Source organism: Chiloscyllium plagiosum, chromosome 15 (genome assembly GCF_004010195.1).
Source record: "Chiloscyllium plagiosum isolate BGI_BamShark_2017 chromosome 15, ASM401019v2, whole genome shotgun sequence".
Lineage (NCBI taxonomy): Eukaryota > Metazoa > Chordata > Chondrichthyes > Orectolobiformes > Hemiscylliidae > Chiloscyllium > Chiloscyllium plagiosum.
In genome coordinates, this window is record NC_057724.1 from 54754487 (window position 1) to 54781094 (window position 26608).

The 26608-nt window shown below is 40.7% G+C and overlaps 1 protein-coding gene across 6 annotated transcripts in view; it reads right to left on the reverse strand.

Moving 5' to 3' along the window:
• The window catches only part of LOC122557329 (wiskott-Aldrich syndrome protein family member 3-like), a 103457-nt gene that overhangs the window by 32470 nt on the left and 44379 nt on the right, over positions 1-26608 (reverse strand). For 2 of the 6 annotated variants that reach the window (XM_043704916.1, XM_043704918.1), the window contains 4 exons: positions 18171-18217; positions 17609-17741; positions 14442-14597; positions 5928-6062 (listed from right to left, as the gene is read on the reverse strand). In XM_043704916.1, coding sequence (XP_043560851.1) covers positions 5928-6062; positions 14442-14574 — 268 coding nt within the window. In that variant the 5' untranslated portion in view covers positions 14575-14597; positions 17609-17741; positions 18171-18217. Of the gene's footprint in view, positions 1-5927; positions 6063-14441; positions 14598-17608; positions 17742-18158; positions 18218-26608 lie in introns of all 6 variants that reach the window. The other 4 variants (XM_043704917.1, XM_043704921.1, XM_043704922.1 and 1 more) reach the window with 3 other exon arrangements.

Consider the following 26608-nt stretch of genomic DNA (forward strand, 5'->3'; position numbering starts at 1 on the left):
TAGGCTAGGTGGGCTTGGATCGGCGCAACATCGAGGGCCGAAGGGCCTGTACTGCGCTGTATTCTTCTATGTTCTATGTTCTATGCAACTCAGATCTTTGACTTTGTGGGTAACAAGGCCCTGGATTTGGAAAGCTGCAGTGGAGGTTCACTAGGCTGATCCCAGACATGGAGGGATTCTCTTAAAAGAAGAGGCTGAATTGGTTGGGCCAGAACTCATTGGAGTTTGGAAGAATGAGAGGTGACCATATTTGCACACACAAAGATTCTTAGCAGATGTCAGGTGAAATGTGAAAAGGTTGGTTCCCCTTGTGGAAGAGTCTAGGATCAGACAGCATATTCTCAGAGTAAGGGGTCACCATAAAAGACAGAGATGAGGAAGAGTTTCTTCTCTCAGAGAATAGTTCATCTGAAATTCTTAACCAGAGAAGACTATGAAGGCTGTGTCATTAAATATACAAATTTTTAATCAGTAAGGGAATCAAGGGTTATTGGGAAAAGGCAGAAGATTGGAGTTGAGGATTATCAGATCTCATTGAATGACAGAACAGTCTTGATGAACTAAATGGGCTACTTCTGCTCTCATGTTTTATGGACACCCTATCAAGGATTTTCTTTTTGCCCTTGTCCCAATTACACTTTGCTCAAATCTAACATATTTTCAACTCTTCCCAGTTCGGATTAAAAGTCATTGAACTGAAACATTAATACATTTCTCCCTCTTGCTTAGTATTTCCAGCATTTTCTGTTTTTTATTTCAGATTTCCAATATCTGCAATATTCTGTTATTTGATTGGTGTTGGAGCTGCTGGGTTATGCCATTTGAAGACATACCAAATGGTTTCAGAACAGCAGAAAGCTGCTCAGTTCAGCAAGCCAAGCTAGCTCAGATGCAGTCACAGAAATTGTTGTGGTATTCCATCTCAGTTCTCAGGATTAGATTCCTGGCATTGATAGAAAAACCCTGTGTAGGGTAGAAGAAAGTGTCAAGGAAGGGGATGTAGAGAGACAGAAAACAGATAATCTACTCAACAAGTAGAGGACAATGGAATGAATAACTTGCAAGGAATTATTAAATGGTTTAAATCTCATTCTGATGAGATAATGAAAGGGTTCTTAGAGCCCTCTGTAACCCTTTGCTATTCGTCAAAAGGGCCTCCTGAAGATACAGGGTATCTATTCTCATTTTCATATCCTCCAGCAAGACCTACAGCATAATGTTGGAAACACTCAGAACTTACTTTCTCCATGCCCTTCTTCTGACTTTCCCAAGAAATATTCAGCTCCCACATGATTGTCAGCAACTGCTCCAGCCACACTGAACCTTCCCTAACTTTAAATCGTGCTGGGAAGTTATGGTTTCAAACCCCTTGCTGATGCATGCAGCTAACAAACAGCATGTTAAACATGGGCAGCTAATCTGATCAGCAGACAACACAAAGTGAGCTTGCTCCCTGCATTTCAGTCTGTAAGAGTTTGAGGGGTTGTCCAATTTAACCCTCCTAGAACAAAAACACTGGAAAGGCCCATACAAGGAAAATGAAGAAAAGTGGGGGACAAATTAAACAGAAAATAGGAGTTAATAAACAGGAAATGGTAGAAGCATTCCATCATCTGAAATTCTCAAGAAGAGATAAGACTGAATGAAGGAGACAAATGAAAATCGTAGGCAAGAGCTGAACAAAATCTATTCCACGTTGCCAGTGGAGGGAGATGGAAATGGCAATAAATCAAAGGGGTTAACTGTAGAAGAATGGCTATGAAAGCTGAACACCTGAAAAAGCGGCAGAGTTTATAGAAATATGTGCATCAAGAAAAAAGGTAAGTTTAAAAGTCATACCAGATTTGAAATGTTAACTCTATTTCTTTCTTCACAAATGCTGCCAGAGTTTGTCTGACATTCTCTGTTTCAGTGTCGGTTATGTGACCCTTCAAGCCTGCTCTACTATTCAACATGACAATGGCTGGTTATCTATCTACATGCCACATTCTTATTTTCTCCCCATATCACTTGATGCCTTTAAAATTTAAACATTTATCTATCGCTTTCTTGAATATCTTTACTCATTCTTCTGTTCTTCCAATAGGCATTCATTACCTCATCAGAATTAGATTTAAACCATCTAACAAGTTATTCATTCCATTATCCATGAGATGCTGAGTAGATTATCTACTTTCTCTCTCTACGCCCCCTTCCTTAATATTTTCTTCTGCTCTACAGAGATTTTTTTTCAGTTTACAGGAGGAGTTTTGGATTGGAAAATGTTTTCAATTTCGGAAGTGAACATTTATGAAGGGATTTCAGGTGTAGTGCAAAACGTTGCACTGACCTGCCTTCTTCGTCCCTCCAACAAAAAGTGAAAAGGCCTGGTGAGCTCTTACACACAAGATAGAAATTTTAGTTATCTTTGCTACTTCACTGACCAAGATAAAGCTGCACCCAGCCATTAAACTAACCACCTTCCCTTAATGCAGTAGCATTGAAACCACAGTTTTGATATTAATAAGAGGGCAGGGAGGGTGCGGTGGAGGCCTGGAACCAGTGACAAATGCAGCAAGAAATGGAACCAGACCATAGTTAAATAACACATATATATAAATATACATAAATGCAGATAATCCCCAAGCACACCAAGTTTATAGTAAACCAGCAAAGGCTGCAGGTTTAACATATTAGTTGATATTGTAAGAAGATTATTCACCTACATACATCCTCCGACAGGGTTAATTTTATACACTGTTCTTTTTAGCTGAAGATAAATGCTTTCTACCAGAATTAACATCCTGTGTTAACAAGCTGTGGGGGAGTATGTGGGCACAAATGCATCTGTTAGCTGAAGTATGGGGACAGAGAGATCTACAGGGCATTACTCAGTATTACAACACTTCCACTGTATATTTGGTGGGAACGGGGAGGAAGCATAGTTGAGGGCAAATTCACTTTCACAGTCACCAGAGGGGACCTGAGTGCTGTGTCCAAAATGAAGGACAGGTGGGAGATATTTGCTTTTGAACTGGCATACCGTGATCAAAAGCGAAGCCCCGCAGTGCAGGACATCTGTGGATCTCCCCTCTGTGACGCATCATGATGCTGCAAACCGCAGAGTGGCTCCCAGGCAGGATATTACTTTCAAATGTGACTTTTGATAGAAGTCTGCAAAACACCTGCTGCAACTAGCACCTTTTAAAAATGGTCTAACACCATCTGCATTAACCATTCACAGTCAGTATCACATGGGAAAGTAGAAACATAGGAACAGGTAGGAACAGGTGGGGCATTGTGCCCCTCAAGCCTGTTCCATGTTCAGTTTGATCATGGCTGACCTGTATCTCAACTCCATTTACTACTCTTTGATCCACATCTCTTTGTACCATACCAAACCAAAAAAAAATGATTAACCTCAGTTTTGAAAGTTTCAATCATTCCAGCATTCACAGACTTTTCAGGAGCGAGATTAATATCTCCACTACCTTTTGCTATGATTTCACTCAGACATGTATGTCAGTTTATTCATGTATGCTGATGACACTGAACTGTCAGGCACCTTTACAATAACTATTCTTGGATTACACACAATTTTTTTCCTGTTAAAACCAGGAAGCCCAAAGCCATCACCTTCGGCCTCTGACACAAGCTCCATGCACTTGGTCCTGTTTCATCCTTCTCCTCAACCACTCAGGTGAAGGAGTGTATGAACAAACTTCATCTTTTTCAATCAGCTATTGAACATCTGACAACAAATCACATCTACTTCCACTTCCATAACTCCATTTGCTTCTACTCATGCACCAGCCCATTTTCTGTTGAACAGTAATTCAAACCTTCGTCATCCTTAAACCTGACTATTACAATATTCTTAAACACACCACCAATTCTTCATGTATCATAACATTATCCATGTATCTTATCCTGCACCAAGTCTCTTTGGCCTGTTATACTTAATCTTGGTTCTCTCCGTTGGCTCGGAGTAGCCCAATGACTCCAATTTAAAATTCTAATTTTCATGTCAAGCCTTTCATCTTTCCTATTCTGTTACTACCTTGAGACTTACAATGCCATCATAACTCCAAGTTATTTAGCAGAGAGACCCCTTTCACGTACACAGGTAGCCATGGCATCTGCTGTGGAGGTCCTAAATGAGACCTTTCCAAAATTAAGGTCAGGATGCCCAAGAGGGATCACAAGCTCTGAGGCTGAATCTCAGTCTGAATTTTAATAGCTTTTCTCCTATTTTAACTGCTCTCACTCTTATAGGCAGCATCATTATCAACCACCCACCCAGGTATCACAGATCTCTGCGGTTTCTTAAGTGCCATGGAGTTTTCTTCAGCTATAAGGTGCTGTAAAAATGCAGTTTGTACCTTAAAACAAAATAAAGGCACACCAAAGCTTTTATATTGTACAATTACGTCTTTGAGTAACACCTTGCCACGTTAAAAGGTGCTATGTGAATTCAAGCTGTCATTTACTTTCCTGAATGCATTATCAAATGTTTATGTAGACATCATGACAATCATTGACAGTCTCCAAAGCATGGACAGTTACAATTTAACCCAGGAGGATTGTAGAGCTTGAGGATGTAAAAACAGAAATAAACTGTGAAGATGGCTTGAAAGGACCCAAAATATAGCAGCCATGTTAGAGTGCTGCAGGAAAAAAGGCCTTTCACAGCAATGACATTTTAGTGTTACAATTCAGATTAAACAGCAGGAATTAGTGAGACTATATTATTTTGAAATATTTAATTTAGAAATCTCAATTTTGACAGATCTTGTTCTGAGAAATAAACAAACCATCAACTTAATCCTTAATGGTTTCTCAGTCAAGCCATAATTACTCATTTAACTCAGCATCAAGCAGACAAACACTGTGCAAGATTTTTGACCTGAACATTATCTTCACGGAAATGGAAAATGGTTAAAGGTTATCTTCCTGAACCTGTAAAGGTTTGCCTTGTTTGTACACTGGAGGGCATTAACAGCCAACAAGATAGGTCAGACCATGTCCAGGTGGCAAACACATTTTCATTACTTTTGGTGTTGGCACACAAAAAAAATCAATTAAAGTGCAGCTTGACAGCTTGCCATGTTGCAGTTTGAACCCATTGCAGTCCAGAACCAAAAAAACCACTGCAATGCTATACAAATCAGTTGATTTATTGCAGACATTGTCTTTCGGGTAAGAGAAGATTTGAGATCATTTTGATTTCAAGAGAGTTGTTGTCAATCATCAGTACAGAGAAGTTCAGAATACATTTGGAAATTTGTCACAGCAATAATTGTTCACTAAAGTCAGTACAGCAGGGGTAAGGAACAAGTTCTGCCTGTGTTAAGAGAAAGGATACAATTAGGTTTTCACGAATGTAGCAAGTTGACATTTTACGAAACAAGCCTGATCTATGAACTTGGAAAGTTGGCCAATGTATAATCAAGATTAAATACAGATGTCTTTGACAAAATATTTTGTGACAAGTTCCTAGTATGTGTTCTTCGATTCTTTACTCACTCTTTTTAAATTAAACTATTCAGTGAAATGTCAGGAGGATTAGCATTTTGTAAGATTGAGGTGAAATGGGAAAGGATGCTTCATCATCCAAATTCACCTTCATACGTAAAAGTAACAGTATACAAATATACTTAGCAATTTAGTCCTGAAAAGGCTGGAAATTATATAATCTGGCAAGAACCACTTTTCAAGCCCAATGTGAACAGAAGCTTCCTTTCCTTATATTCTCAGTTGTGCGTTTTATTAGTTTTTTTACAGCTTCTTTGTTTCTCATTGCGTTTTTTGGCCATGTGCATTCAATCTAACTAATCTCGCTGCCAACACACACAAACATACCACACAGCATAAAACCCTGCAGGCACAATTCAGTGCAACTGTTTGAGTTTGCACTGGTCTGCATTGCACTTTCTCATTTCACTCACCTTCCTCCACAGTGGAGTCCAATTGAGTGACTTTAATTGCCAGGCAATCAATTCTCTCTTGGAGACAATTAACTCTCATACAGAAATTGTTAGCTTCATTAAAGAGCTCGCCAAATATATCTTCAGCATGTCTGCCTGTGAGGGAGAAGATGAAGCATGCCAGTTAGAAACACTGTCAAGGCATCCATTTTGAATGCCGTCAATTTAATGAGAAATAAACGACTTAACATGCAACCTGCATATAGAGAAGAAACTGTAGGCAACAAAAGTAGAACAGAATCTCTACAGTGTGGAAGCAGGCCATTCAGCCTATCAGGTTCACACTGACCTCTGAACAGCATCCACTCAGACCCATCCATGTAACCCTGCATTTCCCACAAGTAGCTAAAAACAATGACTGCAGATGCTGGAAACCAGATTCTGGATTAGTGGTGCTGGAAGAGCACAACAATTCAGGCATTCAAGGGCTTTTGCCCGAAATGTCGATTTTGCTGCTCATTGGATGCTGCCTGAATTGCTGTGCTCTTCCAGCACCACTGATCCAGAATCCAGATTTCCCACAAGTAACCCACCTAACCTGCACTTCTTTAAGGACTGTAGAAGGAAACTGGAGTATCAAAGGAAACCGGAGTTTCCAAAGGAAACCCACACAGACGTGGACAGAATGTGCAAACTCCACACAGACAGTTGCCCAAGGGTAGAATTGAACCCAGAACCCTGGCGCTGTGAGGCAACTGTGCTAACCACTGAGCCACCGTGCTGCCCCAAAACTCAACTCTGTTGAAATATGAGTGCACAACCTTTGAATGGCACCATGACCCCTCAGATAATTGCAGTTTGATTTTTGATGCTGCCAGGAGATACAAGTACAGTTTACTGTATATGGCAAGATTTTGTGTGCTAAGTTGCTGGGGATAATGTCAAAATTTGTAGAATGATAAAGAAGAACAGAAACACATAGCACAGAGTATGGAAGTTTCTGACCTCAATCTTTCACATTTCATTCTTCCAATTGTTCACTGCACGCGTGACATGAGGACGACTGTAACGTTGTTTATCAATAACCAATTCACTTCTTCAGCTGCTGAAGCTGTTAAGTTTACTTTTACTACTTCCACACTGGGTTAATTTAAAATACTCCTGCTAGCCTCCATTGTTCAACCTACACAAACTTGAGCTCATTCAAAACTTTTCTGTCCATATTTTACGCTGTTTACCCATCCTCTCATACTCAATCTACATTGGCACCCAGTTAAAAAGCACTTTCAAAATCTCTTAATAATCTGGCCCCACCCAATCTCTAATCTTCACCAGCCCCATAATTCTCCAGAATATCTGTGCTCTGTTCATTCCAGCTGCTTGAGCATCCCTAGATTTCTATACCATTGGTGACTACATCATTAGCAACACACCAAGCCTCTGAATCCCCTTCCTGAATTTCTCCATCTCTCTACCTTATTTTCTTTCTGTTACTCCCTAAAACATTGACCATGCTTTTAACTTAGTGGGCGGCACAGTGGCACAGTGGTTAGCACTGTTGCCTCACAGCGCCAGAGACCCGGGTTCAATTCCCGCCTCAGGCGACTGACTGTGTGGAGTTTGCACGTTCTCCCCGTGTCTGCGTGGGTTTCCTCCGGGTGCTCCGGTTTCCTCCCACAGTCCAAAAATGTGCAGGTTAGGTGAATTGGCCATGCTAAATTGCCCGTAGTGTTAGATGAGGGGGTAAATGTAGGGGAATGGGTCTGGGTGGGTTACGCTTCGGCGGGTCGGTGTGGACTTGTTGGGCCGAAGGGCCTGTTTCCACACTGTAAGTAATCTAATCTAAAAAAAAAACTATCTGACCTTGTAACTGATTACATGGTTTAGCAGTGTAGTTTGCTTTAGAATGCCTTTCTGAAGCACAGAAGGACTTTTTAATTATGCAATTTACTGTCACTTCAGTTGTTGTTAACAATCTCTAAGGAGAGCTTGAAAAGCCAAGCAATAAGTGAAAAATACTTTGACAATTGCAGATCAGTAAATTTCTTCCTCACCAGCTCAGGCATTTCTCAGGAAATATTTACTAATTTCTGTAAGCTCCATTGAAGCTGCTCCACCTATGGCTGACATAAGACAGAGATTCAAAGAAGAATTATTTTTTAAAAGCTAATTCAGGGATATGTATGTCGTTGCCAAGGCCATCATTTGTTACTCATCCTCAACTACCTTTGAGAAGGTAGTGGCAAGCCAAATTCTCAAACTGCTGCAGTCCATGGGGTTGAGGGACTTCCACACACTTGTTAGGACGCTCTAGGATACTGACCCTGCAACTGTGAAGGAACAAGCGACATGGTTCCATGATAGGAATGCAGGTAAACGTGCAGGTGGTGGTGTTGCCTTGAAGCTATTGCCCTTGTTCTTTTAGGTGGTGGATAACACTGATTTGGAAGCCACTGTTGATGATGCTTTGCGGTTTTCTGCAGTGCATCTTGTAAATGGTACATAGTACTACACTGTGCACAGTGTTAAAAAGAGCGAATGTTGAAAGTGACGGACAGGATGTCAATTATACAGACTTCTTTGGATGGTTTGTAGCTTCCAGTGCACCATTGGAGCTGCAATTAACCAGGAAAGTGAACAGTACTCCATCACATTCATGTCTTGTGCCTTGTAGACAGTGGACAGGAGATGTATAACAAAGCAGGAGGTGAGTTAATTGCCACAAAATTCCTAGGCTCTAACTGCTCTTCTAACCATAGTGTTTATCTAGCTCAATGGTAAACTTCCAGATTTTGACTTGGTACTAACGTTAAGGGGGAATGGTTAGATGCTCTCTCATTAAAGAAGATGATTGCTTAGCATTAGAGGGGCATGGAATTTTCTTGCTATTCATCACCCAAGTCTAATTATTGTCCAGGCCTTGCTGCATATGGATAAAGACTGCTTCAGTATTTGGAAAAGTCAAACTTTGTACTGTGCAACCATCAGCAAACATCCACACTTCTAATTTTATGACAGGAAAGGTGATCAGACAACTGAAGATGTTTGCACTAGGACATTATCCTGAGGAACTCCTGCTGATGACCAGGATGGAGATGATTGGCCTCAAACATAATTCTTTGCCCTGGGCTATTACATCAATGTAGGAGAGATCTCCATCCCCCCAATTCCTAGCAGATTGGACAACGGCACACGTAACTCTACCATTTAAAAAAGGAAGGGAGGGAGAAAACTGGGAATTGAAGCCTCATGTCAACAATAGAGAAAATGCTGGAGTCTACCATAAAGGATGTGATAACAGGACACTTAGAAAACACCAGAGGCATTACACAAAGAGAACCAGTATTTGACAAACATATTGAGTTTCTTTATGGACATAATTTGTGGAACATATAAGAGAGAAGCAGTGGATTTGGTTACTTGGATTTTCAGAAAGCTTTTGATAAAGTCCTATATAAGAGGTTGGTGTGCAAAATCAAAGCATGTAGGATTGATGATAACATACTGGCATGGATTAGTGGATAAGAAACAAAAGAACAGAGATAAATCTCTTTCTGGGAGTGGAAGGAGGTGACAGATGATGTACTACAATGATGAGTGCTTGGGCCCCAGATATTCACAATATATATCAACAATTTAGATAAGGGAGTCAAATGTTTGCTGATGATACAAATTTAGGTGGAAGTGTGAATGGTGAAGAGGATGAAAAGAGGCTTCTTGATTTAGACAACTTGAGTCAATGGATAAAAACATGCGAGATGCAGGATAACATGGATAAGTGTGAAGTTGTCGACTTTGATAGAAAGAAAAGCAGAGTATTATTTAAATGGTGATAGATTGCGAAATGTTGAGATATACACAGACCTGGATGTTGTAATATACTGATTCCTAGAAGTAAGTGTGCAGAAATAGCAGCAAGCAATTAGGAAGGCAACTGGTATGTTGGCCTTCATTGCAAGGAGGTTTGAGTATAGCAGCAGCTGCACAGAGCCTCAGTGAGACCACAACTGGAGTTTCCTGTACAGTTTCGGCCTCCTTACCCAAGAAAAAATTGCACTTGCCATAGAAAGAGTACAGTGAATGTTCACTAGACTGAGGGCATATTTGTCTCCTTCTGAGGAGAGATTGTTGGCTGGGGTTGTGTTCACTGGAGTTTATAACAACAAGTGGGGATCTCATTGAAAAGTATAAAATTCTGACATAGCTGAGCAGACTGGATACAGGAATGACATTCTCTCCCCAGCGCTGGCCATGGGATCTAGAATAAGGCATCACAGACTCAGAATATGAGATAGGCCATTTCATGAGGCCAATGACTATGAACAGGATGAGCCTAAAGGTGAAGACAGGGATGGCGGCTTCAGCAGTATTGAGGATAAGGTTGATAATTTGCAACAGTGGAAATAAATCTTGCTGATCTGTAGAATGAGTTTGGAAGGATGAAGCAGGATGAGGAAATTACATACAGTCTGGAAAGGGAAGCTGGGTGTAGTAATACATGCATGTATTACAAGGAATGTCATGATTCGGAGATGCCGGTGATGGACTGGGGTGTACAAATTTAAAAATCACACAACACCAGGTTATAGTCCAACAGGTTTAATTGGAAGCACACCAGCTTTCGGTGCAGCAACCACCTGATGAAGGAGCGTCGCTCCGAAAGCTAGTGTGCTTCCAATTAAACCTGTTGGACTATAACCTGGTGTTGTGTGATTTTTAACTTTAAAGGAAAGTCATGACTGTGCTAAGACTTATTCAAGAGTCCATTTGGCCAAATCCAACAAACTGTGTGGGAATTTGTTTCATTATGACAATTTTGCACAGTAAATTGCAAACTAGGCAATTAAAGAACGTTATTAACCAATTGCAGTACAGAATCGATTTTCCTCATTCATTTCAATCAAGTAATTTTGCTATACTAATGGGAGGTCCAGAAATGATTGTCAAAAGGAGACACGAAGGGGTGGTTAAGAATGCATATGGGATACTTGTCTTTATTAGCTGAGGCATAGAGTTTAAGAACAGGGTGGTTATGCTGAAACTGTATAAAATGTTGATTAGGCCACAGCTGGAATATTGTGTGCAGTTCTAAAATGCATATTGTAGGAGGGATGTGAATGCACTGGAGAGGGTGTAGGGAAGATTTACCAAGATGTTGCCTGGGCTGGAGAGATTTAGTTATGAGGAGAGATTGGATAGGCTGGGGCTGATTTCCTTGGAATAAAGGACATTGAGAGGGTTTTGAGATGTATAACATTATGAGGGGCATAGATAAGGTGGACAGGAGTGAACCTTTTACGGGCGGCACAGTGGCATACGGGCAGCACAGTGGCACAGTGGTTAGCACTGTTGCCTCACAGTGCCAGAGACCCGGGTTCAATTCCCACCTGAGGCGACTGACTGTGTGAAGTTTGCACATTCTCCCTGTGTCTGCGTGGGTTTCCTCCGGGTGCTCCGGTTTCCTCCCACAATCCAAAAAATGTGCAGGTTAGGCGAATTGGCCATACTAAATTGCCCGTAGTGCTAGGTGAAGGGGCAAATGTAGGGGAATGGGTCTGGGTGGGTTACGCTTCGGCGGGTCGGTGTGGACTTGTTTCCACACTGTAAGTAATCTAATCTAATCTAATCTTTCACTGTGTGTTTCTCTCACAATGTGGTGGGTTTCTGGTACTCACTGCCTGTGAGGATGGTAGAGGCAGAAACCCTTATTCTCATTCCATATAAAATGCCTTTAGATATGGACTTGCAATGCCAATGAATAGAAGGCTATATGCCAAGTACTGGAAAATGGGATTAGAATAGGTAGTTGTTTTTGTCTGGCACCGATTCAATGGGCTGAAGGGTCTTTTACTGTGTGGTAAACCTCCATGACTCTATAAATAATTTCAATGGAAAATCCCCTATGTGAATAGACATAACATAACTGGGATTCTTTTCTCTAGGAAGGGAAATAAATCTACAGGTCTTTAAAACCATGAAGGCATTTAAAAGAAATAGTTGTAACAAAATTCTCAGTTATCAGGAAGTCACAGAAAGGGACTACATATTTAGAATTGCCACCAATCGTTCCAATAAGGAACTGGGATCTACTTCCTCACAGAGGAAGATGGGCTGTGGAATTCACTAGCACAAGGAACACTTGAAGCAAATGGCATTGATACAAATAAGGAGAAACAAGGTATGCACAAGAGAGAAAAAAAGTTGAACAAATTAGGTGGGTGATCACACATAGGGAAAAACACCAACGCAGACACCAATTGGCCAAATAGTCTGCAACTGCACCTCAGATTCCATACGTGTAGATGGAAAACTACATTTGTCAAACAGAAATACACAAGGCAAGACTTTGATGGACCAAAATGTCTCTGAATCAAATTTAATCTTTGCTGTAATAGCCAATCTCCACCAGAGGTAACAGTTAAATGCTATAACTGACCTCATTCACCCTTAATTAGAAACAGGGAGGACAATCAGATTCAACAACTTCTCCTAATCGTCCAGAAAATGTTCTGCATGTGGACATTGGACAGCATCAGGTTTGGTTCTGAATTAGCTGTGAGGTCATCCAATAATAAATAAGCTTTGGTACTCATGATCATACCCCAGTGGATCTTCATTGAAAATAAGACTGTTCTCACAGGACAATGCAAGTTAGCAAAAGTACCCTATTCTTTTGACAACTAATTGGTTGTATATTAATCAAACACAGATGTTCCTTTTTTAAAAAAAATTAGACAAACATCTTATACTCCAAAAAACACTTGCTGTTTTATAGGATCTTATTTTAAATATATTTTACCTTTTGAGATCATAGGGGTCAAGTCTCAGGACATTTAATTTAACATTCATGAAACAATACAAAATGATAAAAGCAGCAAGTTGAGAATTCTGTCACGACCATTGTGATTCAGTATTCTGTGCAGCTATCACAGTTTCTGCTCATTACCTTGAATCATTGCTATTCATCCTGCAGGAGCACCTATTTCATTACTGAAATTACTTGGTTCAAAGGCTGTCTGAAACAAATAAAACGGAATTGCACAATTGTTTTCAGGATGGTGCAGAGGTTGGAAAGAAGGCGAATCAGAAGCTCGACCCAATCCTTAAGCTGCCAGAAGAAACAGCAGAGGCTGGAGCAACACACAGGACATCTGGGAGTGGGGTGTAAAATCAATTATAATATTTTTAAAGCAGTTCAGAGCAAAGTTTGGAAAGAGAGACTGGAAGGAATACAGAATTAATAGCAGACCAGGGCTGACAAAGCAGTGCACAGGACTAGACTGCTTGTGTAAACACAAGAAAAGAGGAGCTGAGCCATGGAAACACATCCCAGATGTACCTCCATGGGCTGCCAGCAGAAGTGGCAGTGACCACATCCTGGATGCACCTCCATAGGCCACCTTCAAAACCGGCAGTGACCACATTCCGGCTGCATCTCCATAAGCCACCTGCAGAACCGGCAGTGACCACATCCCAGATGCACTCCATGGGCCATCTAGAGAACTGGCATGACCACATCCCGGGTGTACCTCTATGGTCCACCTACAGAACCCACAGTGACCACATCCCGGATGTACCTTCAGGGTCCACCTACAGAACTGGCTTGTGGTGGTCCTACTGGCACTGCCACTATGAAGAATGATGGCTTCCAATTGGCTGGCAACTCTAAAGGTGGACTTCCAGATGTACCCCTGCCCCAAACTGCTGCTACTGAATGTTGGTAGAGAAGGGAGTGGACACTTGTGGATGTAATGCCAGTCAACTAAGCTGCCTTTTCCTGGATGGTGTCAAGTTTCTTGAGTGTTTTTGGAGCTGCACTTAGAGTATTCCATCACACTCCTAACTTATATCTTGCAGATCTAGGCAAGGTGTGAGGTGAGTTACTCGCCAGTTTTCCTAGCTTGCTCTGACTTGCTTTTGTAGCCACTGTGTTTATGTGGCAAGTCCAGTTGAATTTCTGGTCAATGATTACCTCCCCTGCACACCCCCCCCCAACCAGGATGTTGATAATGGGGGTCTTCAATAATGGTAACACCATTGAATATTAAGAAGCAGTGGTTACATTGTCTCTTATTGTGATGATCAGAGCCTGGCATTTGTGTGGTGTGAATGTCACTTGCCACTTATCAGCTCAAGCTTAGATATTATCCAAATCTTGTTGCATTTGAACATGGACTACTTCAGTATCTGAGGAGTCATGAATAGTGCTGATCATTGTGCAACCATTGGTGATCATCCTCACTTCTGTCCTTATGGTGGAGGGAAGGTCACCCATAACATTTATGCGGCGGTGTTTTCCATTCCTACACTATGTGTTCTGAGCCCACACTTACTGGTGGAAGTTGGTAGAGGCTAACCAAACCCATGTAAACTAAGTCCTTTAAGATATCAAGTAATGGCCAGTTTCCATCACATTGAGAGAGCAAACCCAGTCTAACACACACTTCAACCATAAATGCACTTTTTTAAAAAAATGATAAAACTTGCAAGAAAAGTAACAGAAAATAGAGTAAATATTAAATCATAGTTACGTACTGAGACTGCCAAGTTGCTTTATAATGGCAGCTAATGTGCTGTTTGTCACACATTCCAACTCACTGGTGACACCTTCTGGTAAAGCCCCATGACACAGATGCCGAGGTTCAATGATCCTCTTGATGAGCGGCATCTTTGGTTCAGAACATCAAACTTCTAAAACAAAATATACAACGTAAGCAAGTCAGGCAGATCAACATTATGTCGAATTATTGGAAATAATATGTCCAATATCTTTTACAGTAATGAATGATTGGTGATTATATTACAGAACTATAAGCCCTTAAACGAAAACTTATGATCTCAAGAGTAAATTCAAATCCCACCATATCAGCAGAGAGTTTTACATGTAATTAATGAATAAATTTGGAACAGAATATATGATAACCTATTATTATTCAAGCTGATGGTAATACTGAATAAGTCAGATTCCAGAGCAAACCTTGGCTTGGTAGACTGAGATTTGTTTTTGCAATTTGGTTACTCTGGTGGTCAGTTACTGAGCAGGTTCACTCATGACTGCCAATATTCTTTTAACAAAAGAACACATGTTTATTACACAAAAGGAAAAAGCAAAACCAATTTATGACAATTCAAAAAGATCTTAATATGAACATAATAAGATTAACATTTTAAAAAAAGCTTTAACTATTTTCCCATCTATTTCCTTTACAGTTATGGAGTTGTAGAGTCACAGTGATATACAGCATGGAAACAGACCCTTCAGTCCAACTCGTCCATGCTGACCAGATATTTGAAATAAAATTAGTCCCACTTGCCAGCATTTGACCCATATCCCTGTAAACCCTTCCTATTCATATACCCATCTTTTAAATGTTGTAATTGTACTATCCTCCACCACTTTCTCTGGAAGCTCATTCCATACATGCACCACCCTGTGTGTGAAAACGTTGCCCCTTAGGTCTCTTTTATATCTTTCCCCTCTCACATTAAATCTATGCCCTCCAGTAGTTTTGGACTCCCCATCCCAGGGAAAAGACCTTGCCTATTTACCCTATCCAAGCCCCTCATGATTTTATAAACCTCTATAAGGTCACCCCTCAGCCTCTGGTGCTCCAGCGAAAACAGCCCCAGCCTAATCAGCCTTTCCCTGTAGCTCAAATCTTCCAACCCTGGTAACATTCTTGCAAATCTTTTCTGAACCCTTACAAGTTTCACAACATCTTTCCTATAGGACGGAGACCAGAATTGCATGCAATATTCCAATAGTGGTTTAAATAATGTCTTGTACAGCTGAAACATGACCTCCCAACTCCTATGCTCAATCGACTGACCAATAAAGGCAAGCATATTATAGGCCTTCTTCACTATCCTGTCTACCTGCAATTCCACTTTCAAGGGACTATGAACCAACACTCCCCAGGACGTCACCTTTAAGTGTATAAGTCCTGCCCTGATTTGTTTTTCCAAAATGCAACATCGCACATTTATCTAAATTAAACTCCATCTGACATCCCTCAGCCCATTGGCCCATCTGATTAAGATCTTGCTCTATGCTGAGGTAACCTTCTTCACTGTCCATGACACCTCCAATTTTGGTGTCATCTGCAAACTTATTAACCATACCTCCTATGTTCACATCCAAATCACTTATATGACAAAAAGCAGTGGGCCCAAAACCAAACTTTGTGGCACACCTCTGGTCACAGGCCTCCAGTCTGAAAAGCAACCCTCCGCCATGACCCTCTGTCTTCTACCTTTGAGCCAGTTTTGTATCCAAATAGCTAGTTCTCCCTGTATTCCCTGTGATCTACCTTGCTAACCAGGCGAAAGTGACGACTGCAGATGCTTGAGATTAGAGTTGAGAGTCTGCTGCTAGAAAAGCACAGCAGGTCAGGCAGCATCAGAGGAGCAGGTAATCAACATTCAGACAAAAGCCCTCCATCAGGAAGGGTTTATGCCCGAAACATCGATCCTCCTGCTCCCCGGATGCTGCCTGACCTGCTGTGCTTTTCCAGCACCACACTCTCAACTCTAACTTTGCTAACCAATCTCTCATGTGGAACCTTTTTGAATGCCTTACTGACGTCCAGATAAATCACATCCAATGCTTTGTCCTCATCAGTCCTCTTTGTTACTTCAAAATCGTGAGGCATGATTTCCCATGCACAAAGCCAAATTGACTATCCTTAATCAGTCCTTGCTATTTCCAAATACATTGAAATCCTACAGGTGCTCAACTTCAATGAAGCATCAAAGAATCATACAATACTACAGCACAGAGAGGCCTTTTAGCCCATCACGTCTGTGCCAGTCATCAAGCACCACTAGAGCCCCATTTCCCAGCACTTGTATGTGCTTCAAGTGTTCATCGAAATACTTATTAAATGTGATAGCCAACACCTCTTGCACCCTTTCCAGGAGTGAGTTCCAGATACCCACCACCGTTTGGGTGAAAATATTTCTCCTTTAATTCCCTCTTAATCCACTGCCTATATTTCTAAGTCAGATGGTGTGGCTAGGAGAGGAACTCACAAGTGATGGTGTTCTAATGTATCTGCTGCTCTTGCCCTTCTCAAGACAAGTGGTCGTAGGTTTGGAAGATGATGTCTAAGGAAACTTGGTGAATTTCCTGCAATGCACCTTGTGGATGGTACCCACTGCTGCTACTGAATGTTGGTGCTGAAGTGAGTGGATGTTTGTGGATCTGGTGCCAATCAGGCAGGCTTTGAATTGGATTGTATTAACCTTCTTGAGTGTTGTTGGAGTTGTACTCATTCAGGCAAGTGGGGAATATTCCATCACACACCTAACATGTATCTTGTAGATGGTGGGCAGGCTTTGAGGAGTCAGGAGGTGAATTACTTGCTGCAGCATTCCTGGCCTTCTGACCTTGAATTTCTGTATCATAAAACTCAATTTTGTAAACATTCAGTAAAAAAAACTCCTCAGAAATTCAATGGAGTCATTTAAAGCACTTTAAGTCATTTTTTAAAAATTGTTTTCTTCTGTTCACTGTTCAAAATGACTTTCAGATCTTTAATAAAATGTCACCTTTGTAGAATTGAGAAGTGAAATTCAGTTTTTCTCAATTTCTGAATTGAAGTTCTTAAGTAATAAGAATATACCACAAGCATCCTCATACTGCTTTAGTGAACGAGATAGGCTTTCATGACAACGGATGGAAGAAAATCTGCTGCCCTTACCTGATCTGGGCGATAATGTAACTCCAGACCCACTACAGTGTGTCTGCCTCTTTAACTGCTCTCCAAAATGGTTGGTTAGCTTCTCAAAACCAGGATGGTAAATTCTGGCCTTGTTTGCAATACCATCATTCTGCTAAATGAACAAATAAAAATATCATTTAATATGATTGATTTAATGGCAATTTAATGACAATCTGTCATGGTTAGTTTTTTCCGTAGGTTTTCTAAACTGAATTTAAAGTTTCCAATTGCCAAATGGGATTATGAACGCTTAGGTGAGTACTTTTAATTACCTGTCCAGTATCATAAACACTGCATTGTCAAATCCTATAGTTTTCCAAACAAGATAACAATCTTCCTCAGACAGGCAAGAATAATGGGTCATGTAGATATGAAAAACTCACCCTGACAAAGAGTTGGTGGGTACACTTAGAAAAACAATTGTTTAAATTTTGCTATAAATGTAAATCTGACAAAATCCCCAAAACTATTCATGATCCTCACTACACCTAGCAATGAAAGGAATTATAACGAGGTAGGATGAAGAGACCTTTAAGTCTACCTTTTGTGTACTGGAGTCCTCTTCTAAACACTCAAAATCTTCTTTGGCTGCAAGAAGAGGTCAGAGGCAAAGGAAACAATCACTTTCTTTCTATTACACCTCCAACATGCCCAATGACACACTGGTACACTGAAAAGTGAGAACAGTATTTGGAGATTACATATATCCCATTAATCACTGCTCTACAGAGACTCATATTACCAGAAGCACAGAGCTAGTGATAGTTGCTTCCTCAAATCCTTTATTGTCTATGGTTTTAAACATATAAAGTATTATTTATTCTTTCTTTTATGGCTTTCTTACATTATGCAACTCTATCAGCTGACAGAGCAAGCATTTATTTCAAGCCAATGAACCTTTATAGTAGAGTAACAAAAAAAGTGGAACAGTTAGTTAAGAAACTAAACAATCTTTGAACCACATTTGTTGGAAATTATAATATTTTTATCTGCTGGAATAACTTTGCAAGATGTGTCACATTGCTTTTGACTGCCTTAAGCTGCCACAATAAGAAGTAATTAATAGTCTTTCCTCTATCCTCAAGCCTTTGGCTGTCCTGAACAATGGATGTTAAAAAAAAAGTCGATGGCAGAACAAAAATTGCTGGCAGACAGTCAAAAAACTTTCTTCATCAAAACCATTTTTGTGAAATCACAAGACTTGGAAGTTGCCTCAATAGCGGCTGCTTCATCAGCTTATATTGTCTTGCAATAAATCACTTCCCTATATACCTACACACAAGCACATCTAAATTAATACTAGAGAGGTAATCTCTCACACCCAAAAATTGTGGTATGCGAGTGTTGGAAAGCAAAATTTGTTTTTCCTGTCACATTTCCACATCCCCAACATCAAGTCCTCTCAAATCAGGTATCGGCAATATAGGAAAATGTCATCCATTCTGTTCAACAATGTGCTTTAACCAGTGGGCAGCAGCCTTACTTACTTGTACAGATGCTTACATGAGGAGTCTTTGTTAAGCCAGATATTGATGTGTGCTTCAAGATGCAGATAGATTTAGTTGATTATGCTACAAGATCAATTCAAGAGGTTGCTTTGAAATGTGTATGTGTACAGAGTTCTGGTGTTGCCAGTTGGACTTAATTTCAAGTACCTCAGGGGAGATTCTGCTAACTATTTGTGTGCACATCTATCCATTTTGAATGTAGATAAGCAAAAGAGACTGCATATCCCCACCCATCTGAAGCCTGATCTCTGTAATTCTGCGCAAGTGCCAAGAAAAGGATATGTGCTGTACCACAACAAGGAACGTGTTATTTGACAACATTTCAAATACAGTCAACTTCATTTTGCACACAGAGTGGAAATACCGTTGGCATATGCAATACTATCTTCCTGATGTCAGCACACAGCATGTATGGTATCATAGGTTGGGCACTATGTTATTTCTTTTGTAAATATGCTGAAAATACTCCCTGTTTTCACAAAGAAACATTAAAATGAGTTGCATGGACTTTAAAGTTTGCATACATCTATTTACCATATAAAACTGTAGCCCACATTTCCAGCCTGACAAAATGGCAGCCACTAAAACTAATAATAATTTATTTTGTTTAAAAATATAGTCTTTTTGAATGTTCATCCCTCAAATCTAATTACAGCTCCTTCTGTTTAAATGAGTTGGTGATTCAACTCTTTTGCAATCACAATTTAATTTTAAAATGTTTATCTTTCCTCAGAGTGCCATGCACATTGAAGATACTCCAATGATCTGTAGAGGGAAGACAACAATTCTCCATGTGTACAGGCTGTACACAGATTTCACATACTTCAGTGGTTGTGCACAATTCCGCATCCATGAGAGCTGCAAAGCTCTGCATCTCCAATGGAGCATGCACAATTTGGGCGGTGAACAGCTGCTACTATACATCTGCTCCAGTCACCAACTCCCTACAGCAAACACAAAATACCAGCTCTATCATTTCAATGTATCATAAACATCATAAGAAATTAACAATTAGGTTTTAAAGGTTTTGAGTTGCTTCTACATAAAAATGTAGGAATTCTGCTATAGTTGAGTCTTATTAGAGTCCTATCATTAAAATTGCTAAGTCAAATGGTAAATGGATTTACAATCCTCAGTGTTTGAAATACTTTGTTTAGTGAGCAGCTGCAGTATTGAGATCAGAAAATCAATAGGTTTGTCAACCAGTCTATGCAGAGTTACCTGATCAAAGCTGTGGCAATGGTGAAGTCATCACAACTCACCTTACTGTCACCAGATTAAGGAGGAGGAAATCATCAGAGGTTCCTTCTCTTAATCACGTCAAGCAGGCTTGCTTTGCTTGGACTGATGTGAGGTGATGACATAATCAGACTCAGCGGTTTATCACAGACAGTGTTTAATCTTCTCCCTTTGTCAATGGACAGTGTCAGTACACAGTGCACCTTCAGTTTCATACGACACATACAGGAAGCTGAGTAAAGTTCCATAGGGAAGATACACTAATGATACAGCTAATGAGACATGACACTTTGTAGAAACAGTCACAAGTATTCATCAATAATTAAAGACATCCCATTTGTACTTCTAATTTTCTTATTTAAACCAATGCATCCTGATAGCATACACAGTTTTATTATTGACCCAAATGCATATTCACTTACAACTAATTGTCTTATATTTGGAAGAGGAAAAGGGTAAAGGAACCAAAACATCTATCAATATATTATTTTATTATTAACATCAATTCTACCATCAACATTGGCTGTAAAGACCTGCTCCTTAGGTGAAAGAATATGTTGTAGACTGGGTTTTACACTTTCCCATGGCCCTTATACAAGCAATGCCAAGTGGGCCGGTTGAACCATTGTCAGAATTTACCTCTCGGCAGAAAAGGCTCATACCAAAGGTTCCCTGATCCCAGAGCGCAACCCCACCAAGGTGTCACAGTCACATACTCCCCTCTTCTATTGGTCTCTCAAACCCTAATACACCCCCAACTCCCTCACCAGGGCCTGCCCGTTTGGCAAAACCCTGAAACACCGATCCAAATCCTAATCAATGGCACTGTCCCCAAGTGCTGGGGAGCTTCCAGCCTTTGATTGGCTGGCAGGTCTCTGAAGTATGTCATCCTGATCTAGAAGGGCAGAAACCCCACGTTCAGCCTCTTAACAGCTAATGGACAAGCAGTCAGTAGACCTCCCTTCTCATTCTTTAGTCAGGTGCAGCCTTTAGAAACTGAAGTGACAACACAGGAGCAATTCTAGCACATCCTCACACTACATAGGAGACAGTTGTTGCTGGTTATTGGAGGAGTCGGGGGGGCATTAATTTGTAAAAACACATGAAATTCCAACCCACTATAAGCATATTTATACATTCATTATATCTATCTTAACTGAAGCAGGTTTGGGAGCATCCCAGTAAGTTCCTCAGATTTTAGGAGCCTTTTAAATTGAACGTTGATTGGTTGTGTTTCTAGGGCTCAGAAAAAAACAGATAACTTAAAAAGTGGCAACAGCTACATCAAACAGATAAATCTTCCCAGCACGCATTAGGGCCAGGAGCAGTAGAAATGTTTTCCCGGATGCTCAAGTGAACCTTCTGCCACAATCAACTGTCTGACCTGTGGTCTGGCATCTTCACTCAACCCAGATCTGGAAGTCAAGGTCTCCTTCAAAGCAATCCCTCCCTCCCTCCCTCCCAACTGATAATCTGAAACCCCCCTGTGCCTCCCAACCAAGTCCCCTTCCTCCCACCCATTTCTAATTGCCGTTGGTCCCCATCGCAACTTTCTAAAGCTGGCTTTCCCACTCACTGAATCTGCTCAACTGCCAACTGAGAAATAGAATTAAAGTAATTGTCATTGAACCTTCACAAGTTTGAATAAAATCACTTCTGAATTTAAAAGAAAACAAAAATGTAAACAATTTCTGCATTGAAATAAAACAAAAAAAAATGAAACTTTTTGAACCTTCTAGAGTTTAAGTAAAACTATTTCTGAATTTAAAAACAAAAATGTAAATTTTTCTTTCAATAAGATACTGAGATTCTGCCATTGCAATCTCTACTACCATGCAAAGATTCAACCATTTTCTTTTCGCCAACCCACAAATGTCAGGACCCATTAGTCCCACCAAAAATAGATTTGACCATGAAACCTTACACCCCCACTCTGCTCCCATCAATTGCTATTATATTATGTGATTTCATGCACACAATTTGTATAATGTAACTGCCCTATACTAATTCCATTATGCTCAAGAAATGCCTTTGTTCTTTTACTGGGAGACTTTGATACCATTTCAAATGACGGTTCAGTTTGTTGCAGATCATAGACTATTAAAATAGACTCCCTTGAGTTAAGACAATTGTCGGCTGTCTTGTGCTGTTTAAATAAGCTCTGTTTACTGTCTGCTAATTATGAAGACTTTTTTGTAAAACAAGTTGTTCGTTTTAAATCTCGTCATAAGTTGCCCCCAGTCTCCAAACTCAGTCACTGATGCAGTAGCATTAAAACTCACTTTTGCAAAAGAGCTACAATGTAATGGATGTCTGTTCATAATTATCTAGCAGTAATCTAATTTGTGGTGTCTTGAGTCGTGAAAGCAATCTTTACTTATCAACTGAATGCTATGATTATTGCTTCCAAATGACCAAGACTAAAAAGGTCAAAATGATGGGGAGTAAATGCATAATAAACTTGCTACATGATTGGAAATGAAGCCTTGTTAAAATGTATGACAGACGAAGAGTGGGTAATTACTGAATGACACATTTCACAGTTCATTGGTGGGACCAGCAATATACGCATAACGTGGATTCAGAAACTCCATGCACGGTGATCAGGTTTGCAGATGATACCAAACGAGCAATTACAAAACAATTTAATAAACTACATCCATGAGAAGATCAATGACATAGAAAATTTAATTGAAGTGTAAAGGAACGATTTTGTGAAACTTGAAAGGGTTCAGAAAAGATTTACAAAGATGTTGCCAGGGTTGGAGGATTTGAGCTATAGAGAGAGGTTGAATAGGCTAGGGCTGTTTTTCCTGGAGTGTCAGAGGCTGAGGAGTGACCTCATAGAGGTTTGTAAAATCATGAGGGGCGTGGAAAGGGTAAACAGACAAAGTCTTTTCCCTGGTGTGGGGGAATCCAGAACTAGAGGGCATAGATTTAGGGTGAGAGGGGAAAGATATAAAAGAGACCTAAGAGACAACTTTTTCATGCAGAGGGTAGTATATGCATGGAATGAGCTGCCAGAGGAAGTGGTGGAGGCTGGTACAATTGCAACATTTAAAAGGAATCTGGATGGGTATATGAATAGGAAGGGTTTAGAGGGATGTGGGCCAGGTGCTGGCAGGTGGGACTAGATTGGGTTGGGATATCTGGTCGGCATGGACAGTTGGACCGAAGGGAATGTTTCTGTGCTGTACTTCTCTATGACTATGACTCTATGACTGTACATAGGAATGAAGAATAGAAGACATGCATTCATAGAGGGTTGATGACGATTCACCACGGCACATTGGCCGCTGCCGATTAGCCACTGCCGGTTCGCCACCAGCATTTCTCCACTGGGGTCGTTTGATCTCTGGAGGGAAATATATATATGTCCTGATTGTTTTCCCTCCCACCTGTTCTTTCATACTTCTCAGTCCCCTTTATTTATACAACTACATACGACATATTGATAAAACAAAAGTGAAATAAATATGATTTTATTGGTTTATACATAAAAATGAGTTACAAACACTTGCGGTGGCGAATCATCCTCAGCGGCCAATGGGCGGTGGCGAACTGTCCTCAGCGATGATAGGGCAGTGGCTAATTGGCAGCAGCGAATGGTCCCATCCCGATTCATTAGAATGGTGCTACAACACTGAAGGTGAAGCCATGACCCTGGAAAATCTTAATACACTCAATACCAGACATAAAAACAAAATATTACAAATGCTGGAAATCAGTTGCTGGATTTCAGAAAGAACAACAAAGTGTTGGTAAAACTCAATGTTTGGCAGCATCTGTGAAGAAAAACAGGTTTAGTGTTGAGTCTTCTTCAGAAATAAAAATGAAGTGCAGGAGAAATTCAGCAAGTCTGGCAGCATCTTTGCAGAGAGACGGTAACATTTTGAGTCCAATATGATTCTTCTTCAGAACTGAAGAGAAGTCAAAACATGATGGGTTTTATTAAGTTGAAAAGCTGGGGAAGGTAACACAGAACAAAATGGAAGGTCAGGAACAGTCACAGACCAAAAGGTAGTGGTAATCGCTGTAGTAAAGAAGCAAAGCAAAGGACCAGACTAAGTCTAAGAATATAGGAGATAGCAGAATAAAGGACAGCTTTGTTTGAATTAAACAAAGATACGAAAACCAGATACAGATTAATTAGCAAAACAAATATCAAAATGGAAGGTAATGTTATATATGGGTTTGGAAAAGTTAATAGCTGGAAGAGTGTGTTGAGCACCATTCACAGTGAAGATGTCACATAGATAATAACAGAAGATAGAAAGGGCAGATTTTTCCCTTTTAAAACTAAAGAATGGCGTCAAGCAAATGAATTATCTTGCACAATCATCCATTTCATTATTTATGCAAGAAAGATGCTGGGTACATTTACTTGGCAAACCATGTAGTCAGTGAGATGGAAGTGCTCGCCACTGCTGGGACCTCCCAGCTTTTAAGGTTCCTTTGCTATGTTTAAAACCCAGCTAGACACAACATCAGATGTTGCTGGCCAGTAATCTTTTCTCACACTGTGGTGCTCACTTCTAAAGTGCTCACTGTGGTGCACACATCGCACAGAGAAAATATAAATGAGCTCCCCACTTTGTAGAGAAAGATCTTAAGGTGCTGAAGGACGGTGAGTGGAGAATAGGTCATCCTGACTGACTGCAACAAGAGGCTACATCACCAGGTACATCCAGCCCAGGATCAGCCATAGGGCTCAATGCAGTGCCAACAGAACTCAGTAATCTCCTGTGCTCCACGAGAGACAGAGTCATACCATCTTCTCCCTGCCATTGCCGATGTGATGGACTACAATCCTTAGCAATACATACATCATATCTATACAAGGGCTCACACCCACCTCATCACCTCTACAACCACTAACCACTTGTGCCCTCTGTGCTTCCTATTCACTCACAGGGGACAGCTCATCACCTCTCCTGCTCATGCATGATAACGAACAGCTCGTGCACCCACTTCCATCACAATCCATCATTCTCTCTCTCCTTGCAAGAAAAACAGACCCACAACCACAACTAAGTTTCCAAGAAAAGTATGAGCGTGGGGGATATCATCCTCAATGTGGGCAGAAGGTAATCATGCTGGCTAGGTAGGCATCAAAACAGAGAAACAGGAGCAGGCCATTCACCCCATTGAGACTACCCCTGTTCTTGGCCACCGGTGTTCAGCATCAATGGCAAGGCAAAGGGGAAAATAAAATTTGACCTCTGGAAGACAGAATGGTACCAGAAGCCTCTTCTAGGGCAATCCAGAGGTGCCCTGCTCCTCCAACATGTCCCTGCCTATGTTTCCAAAGCATGCAGCAGCACAAGCTGAGAAGGGTAACCTTGCATCTTGGAGGGAGATCCTCAACAGGCCTGGACCATTTCAGTCATAAAGCAACAGAGGATCATCAGCCAAGTCTTTCAAATCAACAGGGCTAACTACAGAGCTAACACCTTTACCCAGCTGCAGAACCCATGCAGTGCAACTAGACATAATGGGAGGGGGAAGGAGAAGAAAACATACCCAGGGTACATGGGTGGCACGGGCACTACATCATTGTAAATACACCATCACTTTTGCCAATATATTTTCCAATTGTTAGACAGAGGGTGGTGGTGGAGGGTTGTTTTTCAGACTGGAGGCCTGTGACCAATGGAGTGCCACAAGGATCGATGCTGGGTCCTCTACTTCTTGTCATTTATATAAATGATTTGGATGTGAGAATAAGAGGTACAGTTAGTAAGTTTGCAGATGACACCAAAATTGGAGGCGTAGTGGACAGCGAAGAAGGTTACCTTAGGTTACAACAGGATCTTGACCATATGGGCCAATGGGCCGAGAAGTGGCAGATGGAGTTTAATTCAGATAAATGCGAGGTGCTGCATTTAGGGAAAGCAAATCATAGCAGGACTTATACACTTAATGGTAAGGTGCTAGAGAGTGTTGCTGAACAAAGAGACCTTGGAGTGCAAGTTCATAGCTCCTTGAAAGTGGAATCGCAGGTAGGTAGAATGATGAAGAAGGCGTTTGGTATGCTTTCCTTTACTGGTCAGAGTACTGAGTACAGGAGTTGGGATGTCATGTTGCGGCTGTACAGGACATTGGTTAGGCCACTGTTGGAATATTGCGTGCAATTCTGGTCTCCTTCCTATTGGAAAGATGTTGTGAAACTTGAAAGGGTTCAGAAAAGATTTACAAGGATGTTGCCAGGGTTGGAGGATCTGAGCTATAG